The following is a 14,101-nucleotide window of genomic DNA, read 5'->3' as shown; positions in this document are numbered from 1 at the left end:
AATAATTACAACCCCAAGTCCTAAATGGGACGTTGTGTAGAATGAAGGTGAAAACAGAACACAGTGATTTGCAAAGCTCATAAATCAATATTTTATTCACAATGGAATATAGTAAGCATATCAAATGTTTAAACTGAGAAATTATACAATTTTATAGGGAAAAAATTAGGTAATTTTGAATTTGATGGCAGCAACATATCTCAAAACAGTCGGGTCAGGGACATGTAAACTTCTAGGAACTGAGAACAGCTACTGGAGCTTTTAGAGGGGAATGTTGTCCCGTTCCTGTCTGATGGAGGATTCTAGCTGTTCAACAGTCCTGAGTCTTTGATGGATTTTTTGTTTTGTTATGCGCCAAATGTTTTTAGTTGGTGAGAGGTCTGGGCTGCAGGCTGATCAGTTCAGCACCTGGACTCTTCTACAATGAAGCCATGCTGTTGTAAAGGACGCAGTATTTCATGTAGGATTGTCTTGCTGAAACACGCAAGGCCTTCTCTTAAAAAGACTTCATCTGGAAGGGGCCATATGCTGTTCTGAAACCTGTATATATTTTTCTGTATTGATGAAGTCTTTTTCAGGTGTCTAAGTCGCCCATACCATAGGCAGTAATGCACCTCCATACCATTAGAGAGGCAGGCTATTGAGCTGTACCCTGATAACAGGCTGATTGTTCCTCTCCCTTTCAGTATCGTTCGTGGTTTCCAAAAATAGTTTCAAATTTTGATTTGTCTTACCACAGGACAGTTTTCCACTTTGCCTCAGTCCATTTTAAATGAGCTTAAAAATTAAATTAAAGAAGCGACAGCAGTGAACCTGGATGATGTTCAATATGGTTTCTTCTTTGCACGATAGAGCTTTACCCAGCATTTGTGGACGACATGGTGAACCGTGTTTACAGACGATGATTTCTATATGATGTGTTTAGGGCTATTATGAGTCAGTTTCAGTCATCTGTTGTTGCTTTATCAAAGATGAACAGAAAATATGTCCCTAAAAAATTGGAGCCACATTTAACACAACAGACCCACAAACCACAACCTAAATACAAATCTAAATAAACATCAAAATGAATGAACACACTGCATTAATTCTCACTTTGTTACCCCGTTTTTACTGTGTGTCAATTCATGAACTTCTGTAGACTTTTGTTCCCTCATAATCTACTTTCTAAGTTTCCGTTCAAGCAAATGCACGGGCTGCCTGTTATGTAAGAGGTTCAACTGCTGGCAAACTGCTAAGAGGCCAAACACGAGGAGATGCTAAGTTCTTATCTGCTCTACCGTGAACTTCAGTCATCGGTTCACGTCACGACTGTCCCACCTCCAAAAGCCTTGCGTTCACAAATAAAAGGGAACAATGAGCAGGCATCGTTAAAAATAGAGGATTGGATTAGTGTCATAGGTGCAGACAATTACTGTGCTGTTTTTTTTTAAAGATGCTGTGATGCTGGCCTTTAAATTCTGCAGAAAAAGACCCATTTGTACAACAAGCTCAGCAACACTCGAGCTCCCATTGGCTGAGAGCGCAGACAAGCCCCCGGCGAAATCATCTGATAACACGCTGATATCTCCAGTGTTCGAGCAGACCACTGATCTAACAAAGTAAATAATTACTTAATATTACAGTAAGTTTATGGCAGATGTAAGAGATGAAGGAAAATCTGCTGATGCAAGAGAAATAAAAAAGATCTGCTCTGTGCACTAATTGTAAATGTGGAGATAAGTGTTAACTATATCTATAGGCAGGAAATAACATTTAAACTTATTTGGTTTGAGAGTCTTTTAGACATACACCAGAGACTGAATGAGGAGATTTATCTTCACAGAATGAAGAATTGTTTTCATGCAAACTGTCTGCCCTCTGAGATAAATTGAACATTGACTTTCTGACAGTCAATGGACTTTGATTTAACCAGAAGTACACAGTGACGCCTCTCTGAGGATGTCATAAAAAAAAAAAAAAAAAAACAGCCACCCAGCCAGCCAGAAAATATATAAATACAGGGCAAAAGATGCTTCTTTCCTCTCTGTGCACTGGGGCCCTTCATGGATTACAATCTGGCCCATTGAAACCAAAATCTGAAGACCCTTAAATTGGAACTAAAGTAAGTAAACGCAGCTGAATGTGGTTGGACTAAGGACATGAATGGTTACTATATGAGGTTAATGTTTTTAGGGGAGGTTCTAACCTGGCTGTTTGTATGTCTGTACGCTGATGAGCGCCTGTCTGCTCAGTTACAGGAAACATGGTAGGACTCAAACCCTCAGACGTTCCTCCCTCTCTGGGAGTAAAGATGGCCAGCGCCGGGGCAGCAGCCTGTGTGGCCGACATTGTCACATTTCCTCTGGACACAGCCAAAGTCAGACTACAGGTACCTGTTCAGTCACCAACCTGAAAACATTAATATTAAAAAGAGTTTGACTGCATCTGAATCATCATCAGATTGGGCTGTAGTTTAATAAATGGGAACACGTTGTGCGGCTGTGGTGTTTGCACTACTGACTCAGCAGCTTCACCTTCAGCTCCTGAGATCAATAGTGCCCACGTACTGCTTTCTGCAGCGGTAGAAGCTGGTTTTAACCTTGAGTGAAAAATGTACAGATACAGGGGGAGAAGAAAGCAGTGGAAGGCATCCGCTACAGAGGGGTGTTCGGGACCATCAGCACCATGATCCGAACAGAGGGGCCCAAGTCTTTGTACAACGGGCTGGTGGCGGGACTGCAGAGGCAGGTGTGCTTCGCCTCCATCAGGATCGGCCTCTACGACAACGTCAAAAACTTCTACACTGGAGGCAAAGACAGTAAGTGGGTGAAGCACAAAACAGCAGACAGCTGAGGTTTATACGATGCGAATAAAAGAAACGTCCATCCCAGCTCACACTAGGCACAGCATGGACAAAAATAAATATAAAATAAAGAAAGAAAATAAAAAAACTCAGCACCCCCTTCTCTCCAGATTAGAGCAGAAGAGAATGACTCCATCCTTCAGAACATACAGATGTGCCGTGGCTCATTTATACTCAGTACACTGTCACAAATTCACTGTCAAACTGAGCTAATTACTGTCATTTTACTTACTGTAAAAGATTTACAGATTTTTACTGTAATTCCTGAATATGGAAAAAAGGTGTTTCCTTAATTTTTCATTATGGCACATTATGATACTGTCAGTTTTCCAGTCATTTTCCTGACTTTGTGAAGTCACTGTTACTGTCAGATTTACAAAATGATCAGATTCATCAATTCATTTATAAATTAGAAAAAAATATATATTAAAAACACATCAAGTGGGATGAGTGAAAGAAATGGAGAAACTTACATTCACTAAAAGGTCCAGCCTTCCTTGAAGGAATGCATATTGCCCGCCACTTTTCATGCCAGAGTTTTAAACCAATTTTATGAGGAGTTAAACTCGTTTTGATCAATTTTTGTAAATGTTATGCACAATCTAATGTTATACTGCAAGATCTCACATGATCTTTTACCACTTTCATTAAGTATTGAGAATGACTCTCAGCTACTACCACACCAAAATTTAGCCCAATATCTTCAAATTGACTGAGTTACAGCTATTTTTGTGGCAGCCATCTCGTCTGTGATTGTCTCTGAAAGGTAATGAGTTACTTTCTGAGAGTTTAACAAAAATCCTTTCAGGGATTCATGAGATATTTTGCTGACAGACAGCCAGAGTTGACTGTATAAATTCATGGAAAAGTTTTAAAAACGGATCTCGTGCAATCAGTTAGTGCTCAGAGTTTGTGTTGGGAATCAGTCTCAGCTACTACCACACCAAATCTTAACTCAATACCTGTAAAATTGACTGAGTTACAGCTATTTTAGGTTTTGTTAAGATTGCTTAGCTGTGGCGGCCATTTTGAATGGGTTTGCTACAAACAAACCAACAAACACAGACACACAGGGAAAACAAATTTCACCAATGGTTAGTTTACTCTAAAAGATTTATCATTTATCAGCACAATGTGGTTTAATACAGAGCTCCTGTCTTCCTTTTGTAAACTGATTTTAAATGTAAAATATTGATTAAAAGGGGAAAAAAAGTAATTCTACACCTGGTTGTTTCTGTGTGTCCTGCTCCAGACCCGGGGGTGCTGATACGGATCCTGGCTGGCTGCACAACAGGTGCCATGGCCGTGTCCTTCGCTCAGCCCACAGACGTGGTCAAGGTTCGGTTCCAGGCCCAGATGAACCTGAATGGGATGGCCCGCCGCTACAACGGCACAATGCAAGCGTACAGGCACATCTTCTTAAATGAGGGCATGCGAGGACTCTGGAAAGGTGCTTCCTGGGCACAGTTATAAGAATGCCACCCGGGTTAAATGCTTTGAGAAGGCTTGCTGAGTGTGTGTTGTCCCTCCAGGAACGCTACCAAACATCACAAGGAACGCACTGGTCAACTGCACAGAGCTGGTTACCTACGACCTGATCAAAGAGGCCATTCTTAGACACAAACTCATGTCAGGTAAGACTAGGCCTCAGCTTCAGGGTCACACACACACACACAGGGTCTCAGAGAGATGGTTTCTGATTGGTCAAAACTCCTCACACCCACTCACCTCTTCAACAGCTGATAACAGCACACACCGGCTGTCAGAGAACAGAACAGCTTGTATCTCTCCCTCATACAGAGCTGTAAATACTGAAGATATTATGACATTTATCACAATCATTTATATTGCTCCATTCTACAGATTACATAATCCGTTCATGCTGGCTCACATCTACCCCCATCTCTCCACAGACAACCTGCCGTGTCACTTTGTGTCAGCGTTTGGCGCGGGCTTCGTCACCACGGTGATCGCCTCCCCAGTCGACGTGGTGAAAACCAGATACATGAACTCGCCGCCAGGCCAGTACAAGAGCGCTATAAACTGTGCCTGGACCATGCTGACCAAAGAGGGGCCGACGGCCTTCTACAAAGGGTGAGCTTTTGTTTTCAAATTTACAAAACTTGCCAAAAAAAAAACCTAATATACGTTTTCTGGTTTTCCTTCCATGCGTAGATTTGTGCCCTCATTTCTGAGGCTGGGCTCGTGGAATGTCGTGATGTTCGTCTCGTTCGAGCAGATCAAGAGAGCCATGATGGTCACGAAGAAGAGGATTGAAGTGACAAACTGAGCTCCCGACTGTAAAACTACTAGGTTGAACCACTGAGGAGGAGACTTGGTGTAAATTCTCCTTTTGCCTTTGCTTTCTTTGGAAATGTAGCATTGTATTTAACTGCACATGTACGAGACACAAAGTATTCTTTTTATATTTATAATTCACGAGCCCAGATGAGATCATTGTGAAAGCAAAACGAAGGTCACAGACGACGTTGCACTTTAAGACCCGTGTGCCAGTGATGCATGTTGGGCGGCCTAAACCAGTGCACATTTACACAACAGGAATAACATTCGCAATCTTAAAGCGAGTGTAAAACATGTTTCTGTAAACCCTAAATATATTCGACTTGTTTTACAAATGTTCCGCTCGTTCCTTGAACTCACACACACACGAACGCAAAATGCCTTTCAATTCAAATGTCGATTTATTGACCGAGTAAGACGTGTGAGTCTAAATTACATCACATCATAACAAGAATAAAAATTCCATATCAGATATAGAACATCGAAATTCGGGTCACACATTAATGAGTGAAGACATTAAGTTGTGCACAACTTCCAAGGTGAGAACACAACGGAGAAGCTTCAGAGTTAAGTTATTTAAGCCATGAGCTCTGAGCATAAATAATATATTCCTGAGCAGGAGAACGTTAGCAATCAGCACAACGAGACAGCTAAAGCCCAGTTTTCTTCTGCATGAGGTTTGATGCTTCAAAGTGCCTAAAGCCTAGTGAATCTGTGTCACCACCTGAGTCGTCTTCTCTCACTTCTCCATCATAAACAAAACCCCCTGGAATGGTCATTTTTAGAGGAATGGGGAGTTGGGCTTGTGCTGTATGTGAAAAAAACCGTCGCTGTAACAAGACGAACTCGACTTCGCTAACGAAACGCTAAACAAAATGAATCTTTTTGTTTGTTTGTTTGTTTGTTTGTTTGAAAGTGACTACAATCTCTTCGTCACATTCAGCATCGCTTCCGCCCAACCGTCCCGTTCCGTTCCTGCTGTCAGATCAAACAAGGATGCAGACAAATTAGAAGATCGGAGGTAAAAATAAAAATAAAAAAAATTGGTGAAAACACGCTAATCAGAACCGACAGACAGTGCGAGAGACACGTCGGGGTCCTGGAGATGAGCTTTGACTTGGTCGTGGAATTTTTCTCTGTACTGATTGAACTGCATGATGCTCTCCGGTTCCTCTGCAACCCAGAACTGATCGAACTCGTACGCCAGATAACCTGGAGGGAATGCACATTGAGGGAAATTTTTCAGAGTGAATAAGACGTGTAGAAGGACAGAAGGACGATGTGATTGTATGACTCACAGTAGAGCTGGTGAAAGTGCTTGAGCTCAGGTGTGCCTTGGACTGTATTGTAGAAATGAGGTTTCAAAGCTCCGCTCTTCAGTAAGCTGTAGGCCATCTCTGTCAGGTTGATCCCAACTATAGCATACGAATACCTGAAAGATATACAAGCCACACATAGAAGGTTGAAACTAAGTTAAAACAGAACTTGGAAAATCTTACATTTTCGACGCAACTCCACGTCAGAAAGTCTGAAGGTCTCACCCTAGTTTAGGATGATTCGCATGTGACAACACCTGTCGAGCTTCTGCTGTGTAGTTTTCACTGAAAAAACTGCAAAGAGCAAAATGAAAAAATATTAATGTATTCATGATAGAGAAATCCTCTAATGGGATGGCTAACTGGATGGATGAGGCGGCCTTATCAAGGATATTCACTGACGATAAATGAAGAAAAAAAAAATTAGTATGACATAAATTTGGAGCCTCAACCATCAGGTAAGTCTCTGTACGTTTACTGAAGAGCTCATTTTTAACCAAAGAAAGTTCAGAACAATCATTTGGAACTATATTTTTTTTAAGAAATGACAATTTATTACAAAACAAGCTACTATACTGACTGACGTAACTTCAAAGTAAATAACATGAGCTGGTGTAACCTAAATGTATGAGCTTGATTTTTTATTTTAAATCAATAATCCAAAACATGTCTAAAATGCAGCAAATTCAGTTCTATATAAGAACCAACAGTTTCAGGTTTGCAGGTGTCAAAGTGCACGTGTCCAGCGTCGTTCTTAGAAGGACATTAGAGCAAAACCCCTATCCCAGTGAACATGTAGGAAAGGACACGGCCGATTGGGGGAACAATGTGCTCCGAAGTGATGAATCAGAAACACTTGTTGGGCCACAGAAACAGTTGACGTGTTTACCTCCAAACTGAGCACGTCTTTAAAGAGAAGAATCCCAACACCTTCAGGCAGCGCATAACGAGCATGTAGTTATTTCTTTATTTCTAAATGGTAATCAAATAAAGCTAAAAGTCGTCAGTAATACTTAATGTCACCTGCAGGTCTGTCTTTTACTGAAATGTTTAATCAGGCTTTTAGTTACTGACCTTATATTATATTTGACCTTTAAGAAAATCAAACAGGGGGAAACACAACTGCATCTTTTTCCATACTTATCCAGACCTGGACAATAATAGTATCTAATTCCTTACTCTTCCAGACTGTGTTAGGTTCCTGATTTTCTGTAGATCCCATCGCACAAATAATAAATTATGACTTGTTATTCATGGAGTCCTCACACAAGGTTGATCAGACCCAGCAGGCCCATTCCTCTGAAGTCGGTTTTGGGATCATCTCCTTGGAATCCAATGTCTCCCCACTGCTTGGTTATTCTGGACTCCAGTTTGACCGTTGGCATCAACAAGTCCCACAGCTGAAAATAACAAGAAAAACAACATTTTTACTGGTTCTGAACTGAGCAGCGGGTACACTGATGCTTATCATAATGTGTACAATTTTTAGGCATTCATGTTTCAAAGTTTATTGTGTACACCGGCTAATATTTATAAAACTAGTATCTTGAAAGTCTAAAATGACAGAAAAAACCAACAGGGAGGTTTTTTTGTCGCTCATGATGATCACATTTTAACAGAACTCTACTGCGATATTAACCCTCACAGACAGTACATGGCCACTTTTTTCCCTGTGAAGTTTGGATCCGGAAACAGAACTCCTCACCTTTAAAAGCATGGCCTCGTGCTCAGGGTTCTCTGAGCTGAAGACTTCCTTTCTCAAGTCTTCTACAGATGTATACAAGCTGCTGTATCCGGTTATCTGCAGCAGACAGACGTGCAGCCTCCCCTTGAATCTGAAACAGAACGGAGACGGAAACAAGAAATCACTGATGAACCGAGCGTCGCAAAGAAACGAAAGAACTGGACACATGCAACAATCTCAAAGCAGATAAGAGATCTTACAGGGGATCTTTTTGGGGTTTTATATTCTTCTCCTTCATAATCTGATCCACGCACTGCTCTACGTGATCCTTGCTGCTTTTCAAGGCTTCTCTTAAAACCTTTGAAGGGAAGAACACACGGTGTCGGAGAACGTAGCACCAAGAAAAACGATGACGCAGAAAAATGTCACACAAACAACAGGCACAACGGCTGACATGAACTCCTCAAAGTCGGCTTCATAACAAGAACAAGGATGAACCAACATTTCTGACTAAACACTTAATGGACCGGTGATCAGAGAACGCCTGTCGAGATAGAATTATAAAAGACTTGAAGAGTCACTTTATCTCAGCTTGGCAAGTCTGAGTCAAGATAAAGGCTGACGAAGCTCAGAGGACATGCTGATATTTCAGTTCACACCAGCCAAAATAGATAACAGAGGTCAAAAGTAAAGAATATGCGTCTATTTTAGACGAGCAAAGTTAACTTAAATCCAGTTACGTGCTGTGTGGGCCGCAGTTAGATTAGTTTCCAGTGCATCTTATGAATATGTTTCATTTCAAGCCATCTGCTGCGCTTGGAAATGCATTCATGCATTTTGTAAAAGTCAGGAAGTTTTATAGATCAGCAAAGAATATAAAAGAAAATGTTTTTGCTACTTCTTAGGGCTTAACTAATTCAGTATCTGATAAAAAGGACGTAAAGGATCAAAGGGGCACGAGAACAAAGTATGACCAGCAAATCCCTCATTTTTGTCAATCGACAGAAATAAATCAGGAGATTTATGGTTCAGGGATTAAAGGTTAGCTTCAGAAGCTGTGTGAATGACATCAATACCTTACATAAAGAAATAGCTCAACTAACACGTTAATTCACAGCAGCTGCGCTACGTGTGAGGTTAACGTGGATATCCGAGACCAAACCAACTTAGCATCACTGTCTTACCTTGTTCTTAGATGCCTGAAGAGAGTTTTCTAGAGGAGGACACAGGAGGCAGGTCAGGACAGTGAAGAAAACCTACACCAAGAAGAAATGCAGACCAGATGCTGGGATACATGGATTCACCTGCTCTCGTTGTCCTCGATGCTCCCGGCTCGTGTTCGGAGCATATTCTCTGCAGCTCACACTTCCCTGTCGCCTGTCTGATGAGCCACTTCAGCCAGTACCTCAGGAAGGACGTGTAGACGTACTGCCAGATAGACCCGAACATCTCTGAAATCAAAAGATAAAAAAACAGCATTATTATTGACAATTAATAAACAAGTTACCTTTTTTTTTTTTTTTTTAAATAGTCAAATTACAGAACACCAGGTAACACAGCAGAGTTGTCATTGTGGCAGAAAATCAGACACGCCTATCTGTTTGTGCCACATCTAGAAGTTGTTGGGACAAAACTCTTAACCAGTTTTTGTTTGTTTGTTTGTTTTTTGCTTATCATCGTCTGAGAAAGTTCAGTGATAGCGGGTTACTATTAATTACAAATACGTAACCTATAATCGGATCATCGCAGTATCAGTGAGACAAGCGAGTTGCCACCACAGCCACAACAAAAGCATCGCTGCTAGCATTGCTGCTAATGTGCTAACTTTAATGTAACATGCTCATTTCTTTTACTTGCAAACATTTCACAAGCGGAACTTTAATAAACAGCACATGTTGATTTTAGCACATCTCTGGCTGGTTGGTTTTAGTTTAAAATACTACCCACGCTAGCTGGCTTCAAAACTCTAATGACAGTTCAGACAACAGGTTGTCACTGTGTCCCGTCTGTTAGCTAGCTAACAGGATTTGGTTTACGTCGCAAGAACAGCGTTTGGTTGTATTTCTGATGAGGAACCGAACGAGGCTCGACTCGCTCCCTCGTTGCTGGGAATTGTGTTGCTAAGCTAAAACACTCACCTCCTCACGGATGAAGCTACCCTTCGTGAGGTAGTAAACGGTTAACAGCGCTTCTCCTGACAACACGGCTCTGGCTCTGATGCGTTCAGGTTCACACCAGAAAAATAGCGACGCGACACCAGGCGTCCGCTGACAGAACGATTATTTACCGATAAAACACACATTTGCAGGCGTTTATTACGTGTTTATGTTTCCAAAAGGTTTTAGAAAATATACTCGACTAACGTGGTCTATCACACCAAAAATTTAGGCTGAATTTCATTTTAAGTCTGAATGATATGACGTCTTTGAACTCAGCAGCTTGTATATTCAAACCACGTTGTTGCAGCGCCATCTAGTGTTTATACATGGTACTGATGTCTGCAAGCTTAGGGCCCTGGGCTTCTCTTAAAAATGTGAATCAAAATGAGGCAATACCATATTCAGAATGTCCATAATGACCTATGAAAAAACATATTATAGTTTATTATTTACAACAAAAAAAGAAATGGGCTTTCTGATGAAAGATAAAAAATAGTGAAAATGACACAAAAATGTGGAAAATACATAATTATAGACAGAAAGACGGACAGACAGACAGATAGATAGATAGATAGATAGATAGATAGATAGATAGATAGATAGATAGATAGATAGATAGATAGATAGATAGATAGATAGATAGATAGTTCTCTGTTTTTAAAACAGAGAACAATTATAAAAAGATACAAATTAACTTAACAGATTTACACACAAACATATGCAAATTCATGCAGAAGACCAAACTGATACAAAAAATTACAACTAAATTAACAGAAAAGTCTGAAAAACTCAACTTCTGGCACAAGTTGATAATGTGGAAAAAGACAGAAAAAAACCTCTAAGTAACAAAAAATGACAACAACAACAACAAAATGAATGAATAACTAAAATGAAATTGTGTACATGTTTTTGCCCATGGTCTTCTTGCACTCTCATTAGTAAATCAAACATTGTTGTTTATACAGTATATTGATTTTGCCTCCAAATCGCAGAAATCTAGTAACATTTATTGCTACCAAGAACAATTAAACCATCAACAAGCTGTTCAGCACAGGAAACAACCATCTTTTTAGCCAAGTACTTGTCTTTCCAAATACAACCACTAGATGTTGCCAGATTTGCAGCTTGACTATTTGTTTTTGAATAATCCTACTGAGCACCGAGTCTCTTTTTATTCTGTTCTGTCATCTAATTTAATCACTGTTTAAAACTGTGGCAGGAAACAACACGTCACGACCCATTTTCCTTCCGCTCTTGATGCTTGTGAGCCTTCCTTCAAGCAGTGGTCTGGTTTGCCAACAATGCAGCCAATCCTCAGACGGTCACCAGTGGTAAATCTGACATTAATTAAGTCACAGTTTTACCCTCTCACCTGATCAGTCCCTCCAGGCTCTCATAGGCTGGAGGTCCATCTTGTCTAATTACTGCACTCGTATGGGTTTTCATGTCTAAGACTAAAGTTGTATTTGGAAACTGAAACCTCCAAATAGGTACTTAGTTTAAAATAAAACAATAAGGTTTATCCAAGGAGTGAAAATGCCTAAAAATGTAATTTTGCATCTGGAATGACATGACACAAAAGTATTTTTTTAAAGCAACAAGAAAAAGGTTAAAAATAACACAGTTTAATCAGCGTTCTTCACCTAATGATGCACTTTGGTATTTAATTTGTGTCTCTACATGAGACAGAACCTCCAGGTTGAAAGAGCTGGCGTGGTTATCAGAACCAGAAAAAATGAGCAGGACTCTTCCAGTTTGCCTAAATAAAATACAGTATCTCGGACCAGGGACTCCTCCAAAAACGAACAAAAAAGGAGCAAGCACAACCGGCACATTAGCCACTCCAATCACCCACAGTGTAAGTAGTTTTTGATCGTGTGCTTCTGTTAAAGACAACATTGCTTTATGACTTGCCAAAATATGAGTTTCCCATGTGAGGCCCATATTCCTCAACACAGCCTATGAAAACACAAGGTCTTTTGTGCATTTATGAAACGGCCATTGCTGTGTTTTCATCAGCCAAATAGCCTGAAAAGAATATTTAATTATTATATTCTCATTTGTTTCCAAATACCCTTTGCAGTAATAAAGTAAATATTGAACTGAAGATACTGATAGTTTGTCTATTTTTGTCACACAAAAGAAAATGTAAGCAGTGATGTATAAAAGTCATATTACTATTACATGCACTGTGCTGCTTGATGTCAGGGACAAACAGTATGAAACAAGTTCTTCAAAGTGACTATTTAAAAAAGAAACTTAACCTTTGAAGTCTAAATGAAATGCAATGTTAGTTCCATTTGTCTTTTAACTAGAAAGAGTCATTGGAAATCAATACAAACATGTTTGGAGTGATCGTTTTGGTCCTGGATGAGACTTTTCCTGCCCGATGGGGGCCGTGTCTTCCATCAAGATATTAAAGGCTAATGAATGATTGACTATAAAAATGAACACTGAATAGATTTTAGACTCCGGCACGTTAGAGCTTGCTTTCCATTATCATCAAAACACAAGATGAAGAAGCATCTTTTGGAAGCATGATCCATCCGTTACACAGAAAACAGTCAGCGTCAGCACGCTGTGGCTCGACACTTTAAGGCTATTTATACGGTCTTTTCCTTGAATATACTGTTTTGTGTGCCTCAGTAAACCATCCTGGTTTGGACAGATATGACTGGTCCACACTGTTCACTTTTTTTAGCTCTTTGAAAGGTTTTGGTTTGAGCTTCAAATTGGAGAAAAACGTGAAGAAAAATGCCTATAAGCATTGCATCATTAAGTCATAGGATCTGTTCTTACTTCCATTTTAAAGCCTTTTTTCTGACATTACTGAAACATCATGGAGGCTAATCCTTTGCTAGAAAATGATGCTCAGCTGCAGCTGATTTGTTATGAATGATGTTAGTTATTGGCCACCATGAAAAAGAGGAGGATAATGTTTTTCCCCGTGTGTGATATTGACCCATATTTAGTGCGGTAGAGAGTCACTCACTACACGTGCTCCAAGTGCTACTCATTGCTTTAAAACTTCAGCATTAATCATTGGGGTCAAGGCTGTGTGTCTGTTAGCAAAATATCTCATGAACTGCTGGATGGATTTTAATTAAACTTTTAGGAAGTGATTGTTGGATGCACATCTACCACAGATTCACTTTTGGAACCAACAGATATTTAGGGTTGACAGCTGAACATTAGCCAACACAAAGTTGGATCTGCCTTAACTAATTTTACAGACATTGAGCTGAGATTTGATGTGGTAGTAGCTGAGAGTCATTCACAACACATACTCTGAGCATGAGTTATTTTTCATGGTTTGACCAAAACAGCCACAACTCCTTTATTCAGCATAAAGGGTCTAAACATGAAAGGCGGCGGGTGACGTGCATTCCTTCAAGGAAATGCTAGGCCTTTAATTTTAGTTGAACCTGTTCATTTTATTATAAGTCAGATTGATCTTCAATCATTGGCTGTTTTTAGATGAAACCCATTTTATTTGTTATTGTACCTGTGCGTTAATAGCTGCCTAAATTGAGATATTTTATTCTAAAAGGGGGAACCAAATTAATTTGAATTCGTCTGAATGGACTGGATGTTGCTTGAAAGTCACACATTTAGTGAAAGTCCTTCGTGATATTCAGGGATCTTCTGCCAACAAAGTCCTGTAAAGGGAGACGATCTCATTCAGAAATATAGGCTGCCTTTAATGCACCAATCCAAGGATGCACACAGCAGGACGTGTTTACTCGTAAATCCATCAGAGCGAGGCACAAACAGGCACAGATGAATTACCCCCCCC

General features: G+C 40.1%; 2 protein-coding genes across 3 annotated transcripts; one reads left to right on the top strand and one right to left on the bottom strand.

Annotated features, from left to right (window-relative positions):
* Nucleotides 1-1,986: 1,986 nt before the first annotated feature.
* ucp1 (uncoupling protein 1) lies at nucleotides 1,987-5,481 on the top strand. Its single transcript, XM_017406635.3, has 7 exons — nucleotides 1,987-2,104; nucleotides 2,235-2,371; nucleotides 2,602-2,800; nucleotides 4,098-4,295; nucleotides 4,378-4,479; nucleotides 4,759-4,939; nucleotides 5,021-5,481. Exons 2-7 carry the CDS (start codon nucleotides 2,246-2,248, stop codon nucleotides 5,133-5,135), a joined length of 921 nt encoding a protein of 306 aa, XP_017262124.1. The 5' UTR covers nucleotides 1,987-2,104; nucleotides 2,235-2,245; the 3' UTR covers nucleotides 5,136-5,481.
* A 47-nt stretch (nucleotides 5,482-5,528) lies between these two features.
* elmod2 (ELMO/CED-12 domain containing 2) lies at nucleotides 5,529-10,417 on the bottom strand. Of its 2 annotated transcripts, none has more exons than XM_017406651.3 (9): nucleotides 10,285-10,417; nucleotides 9,451-9,597; nucleotides 9,331-9,359; nucleotides 8,407-8,504; nucleotides 8,168-8,297; nucleotides 7,729-7,862; nucleotides 6,688-6,756; nucleotides 6,445-6,578; nucleotides 5,529-6,358 (listed from the first exon to the last, which is right to left on the bottom strand). In XM_017406651.3, the coding sequence occupies exons 2-9, from the start codon at nucleotides 9,593-9,595 to the stop codon at nucleotides 6,204-6,206; spliced, it is 894 nt and encodes a 297-aa protein (XP_017262140.1). In that variant the 5' UTR covers nucleotides 9,596-9,597; nucleotides 10,285-10,417; the 3' UTR covers nucleotides 5,529-6,203. The 2 variants fall into 2 exon arrangements, with proteins under 2 accessions (XP_017262140.1, XP_037830778.1); XM_037974850.1 differs by lacking the exon at nucleotides 10,285-10,417 and adding an exon at nucleotides 10,094-10,233.
* Nucleotides 10,418-14,101: the final 3,684 nt, after the last annotated feature.

Source organism: Kryptolebias marmoratus, linkage group LG3, assembly GCF_001649575.2.
Source record: "Kryptolebias marmoratus isolate JLee-2015 linkage group LG3, ASM164957v2, whole genome shotgun sequence".
NCBI lineage: Eukaryota > Metazoa > Chordata > Actinopteri > Cyprinodontiformes > Rivulidae > Kryptolebias > Kryptolebias marmoratus.
The sequence above is the reverse complement of the archived record's forward strand: the minus strand, read 5'-3'. Positions and strand labels throughout refer to the sequence as shown.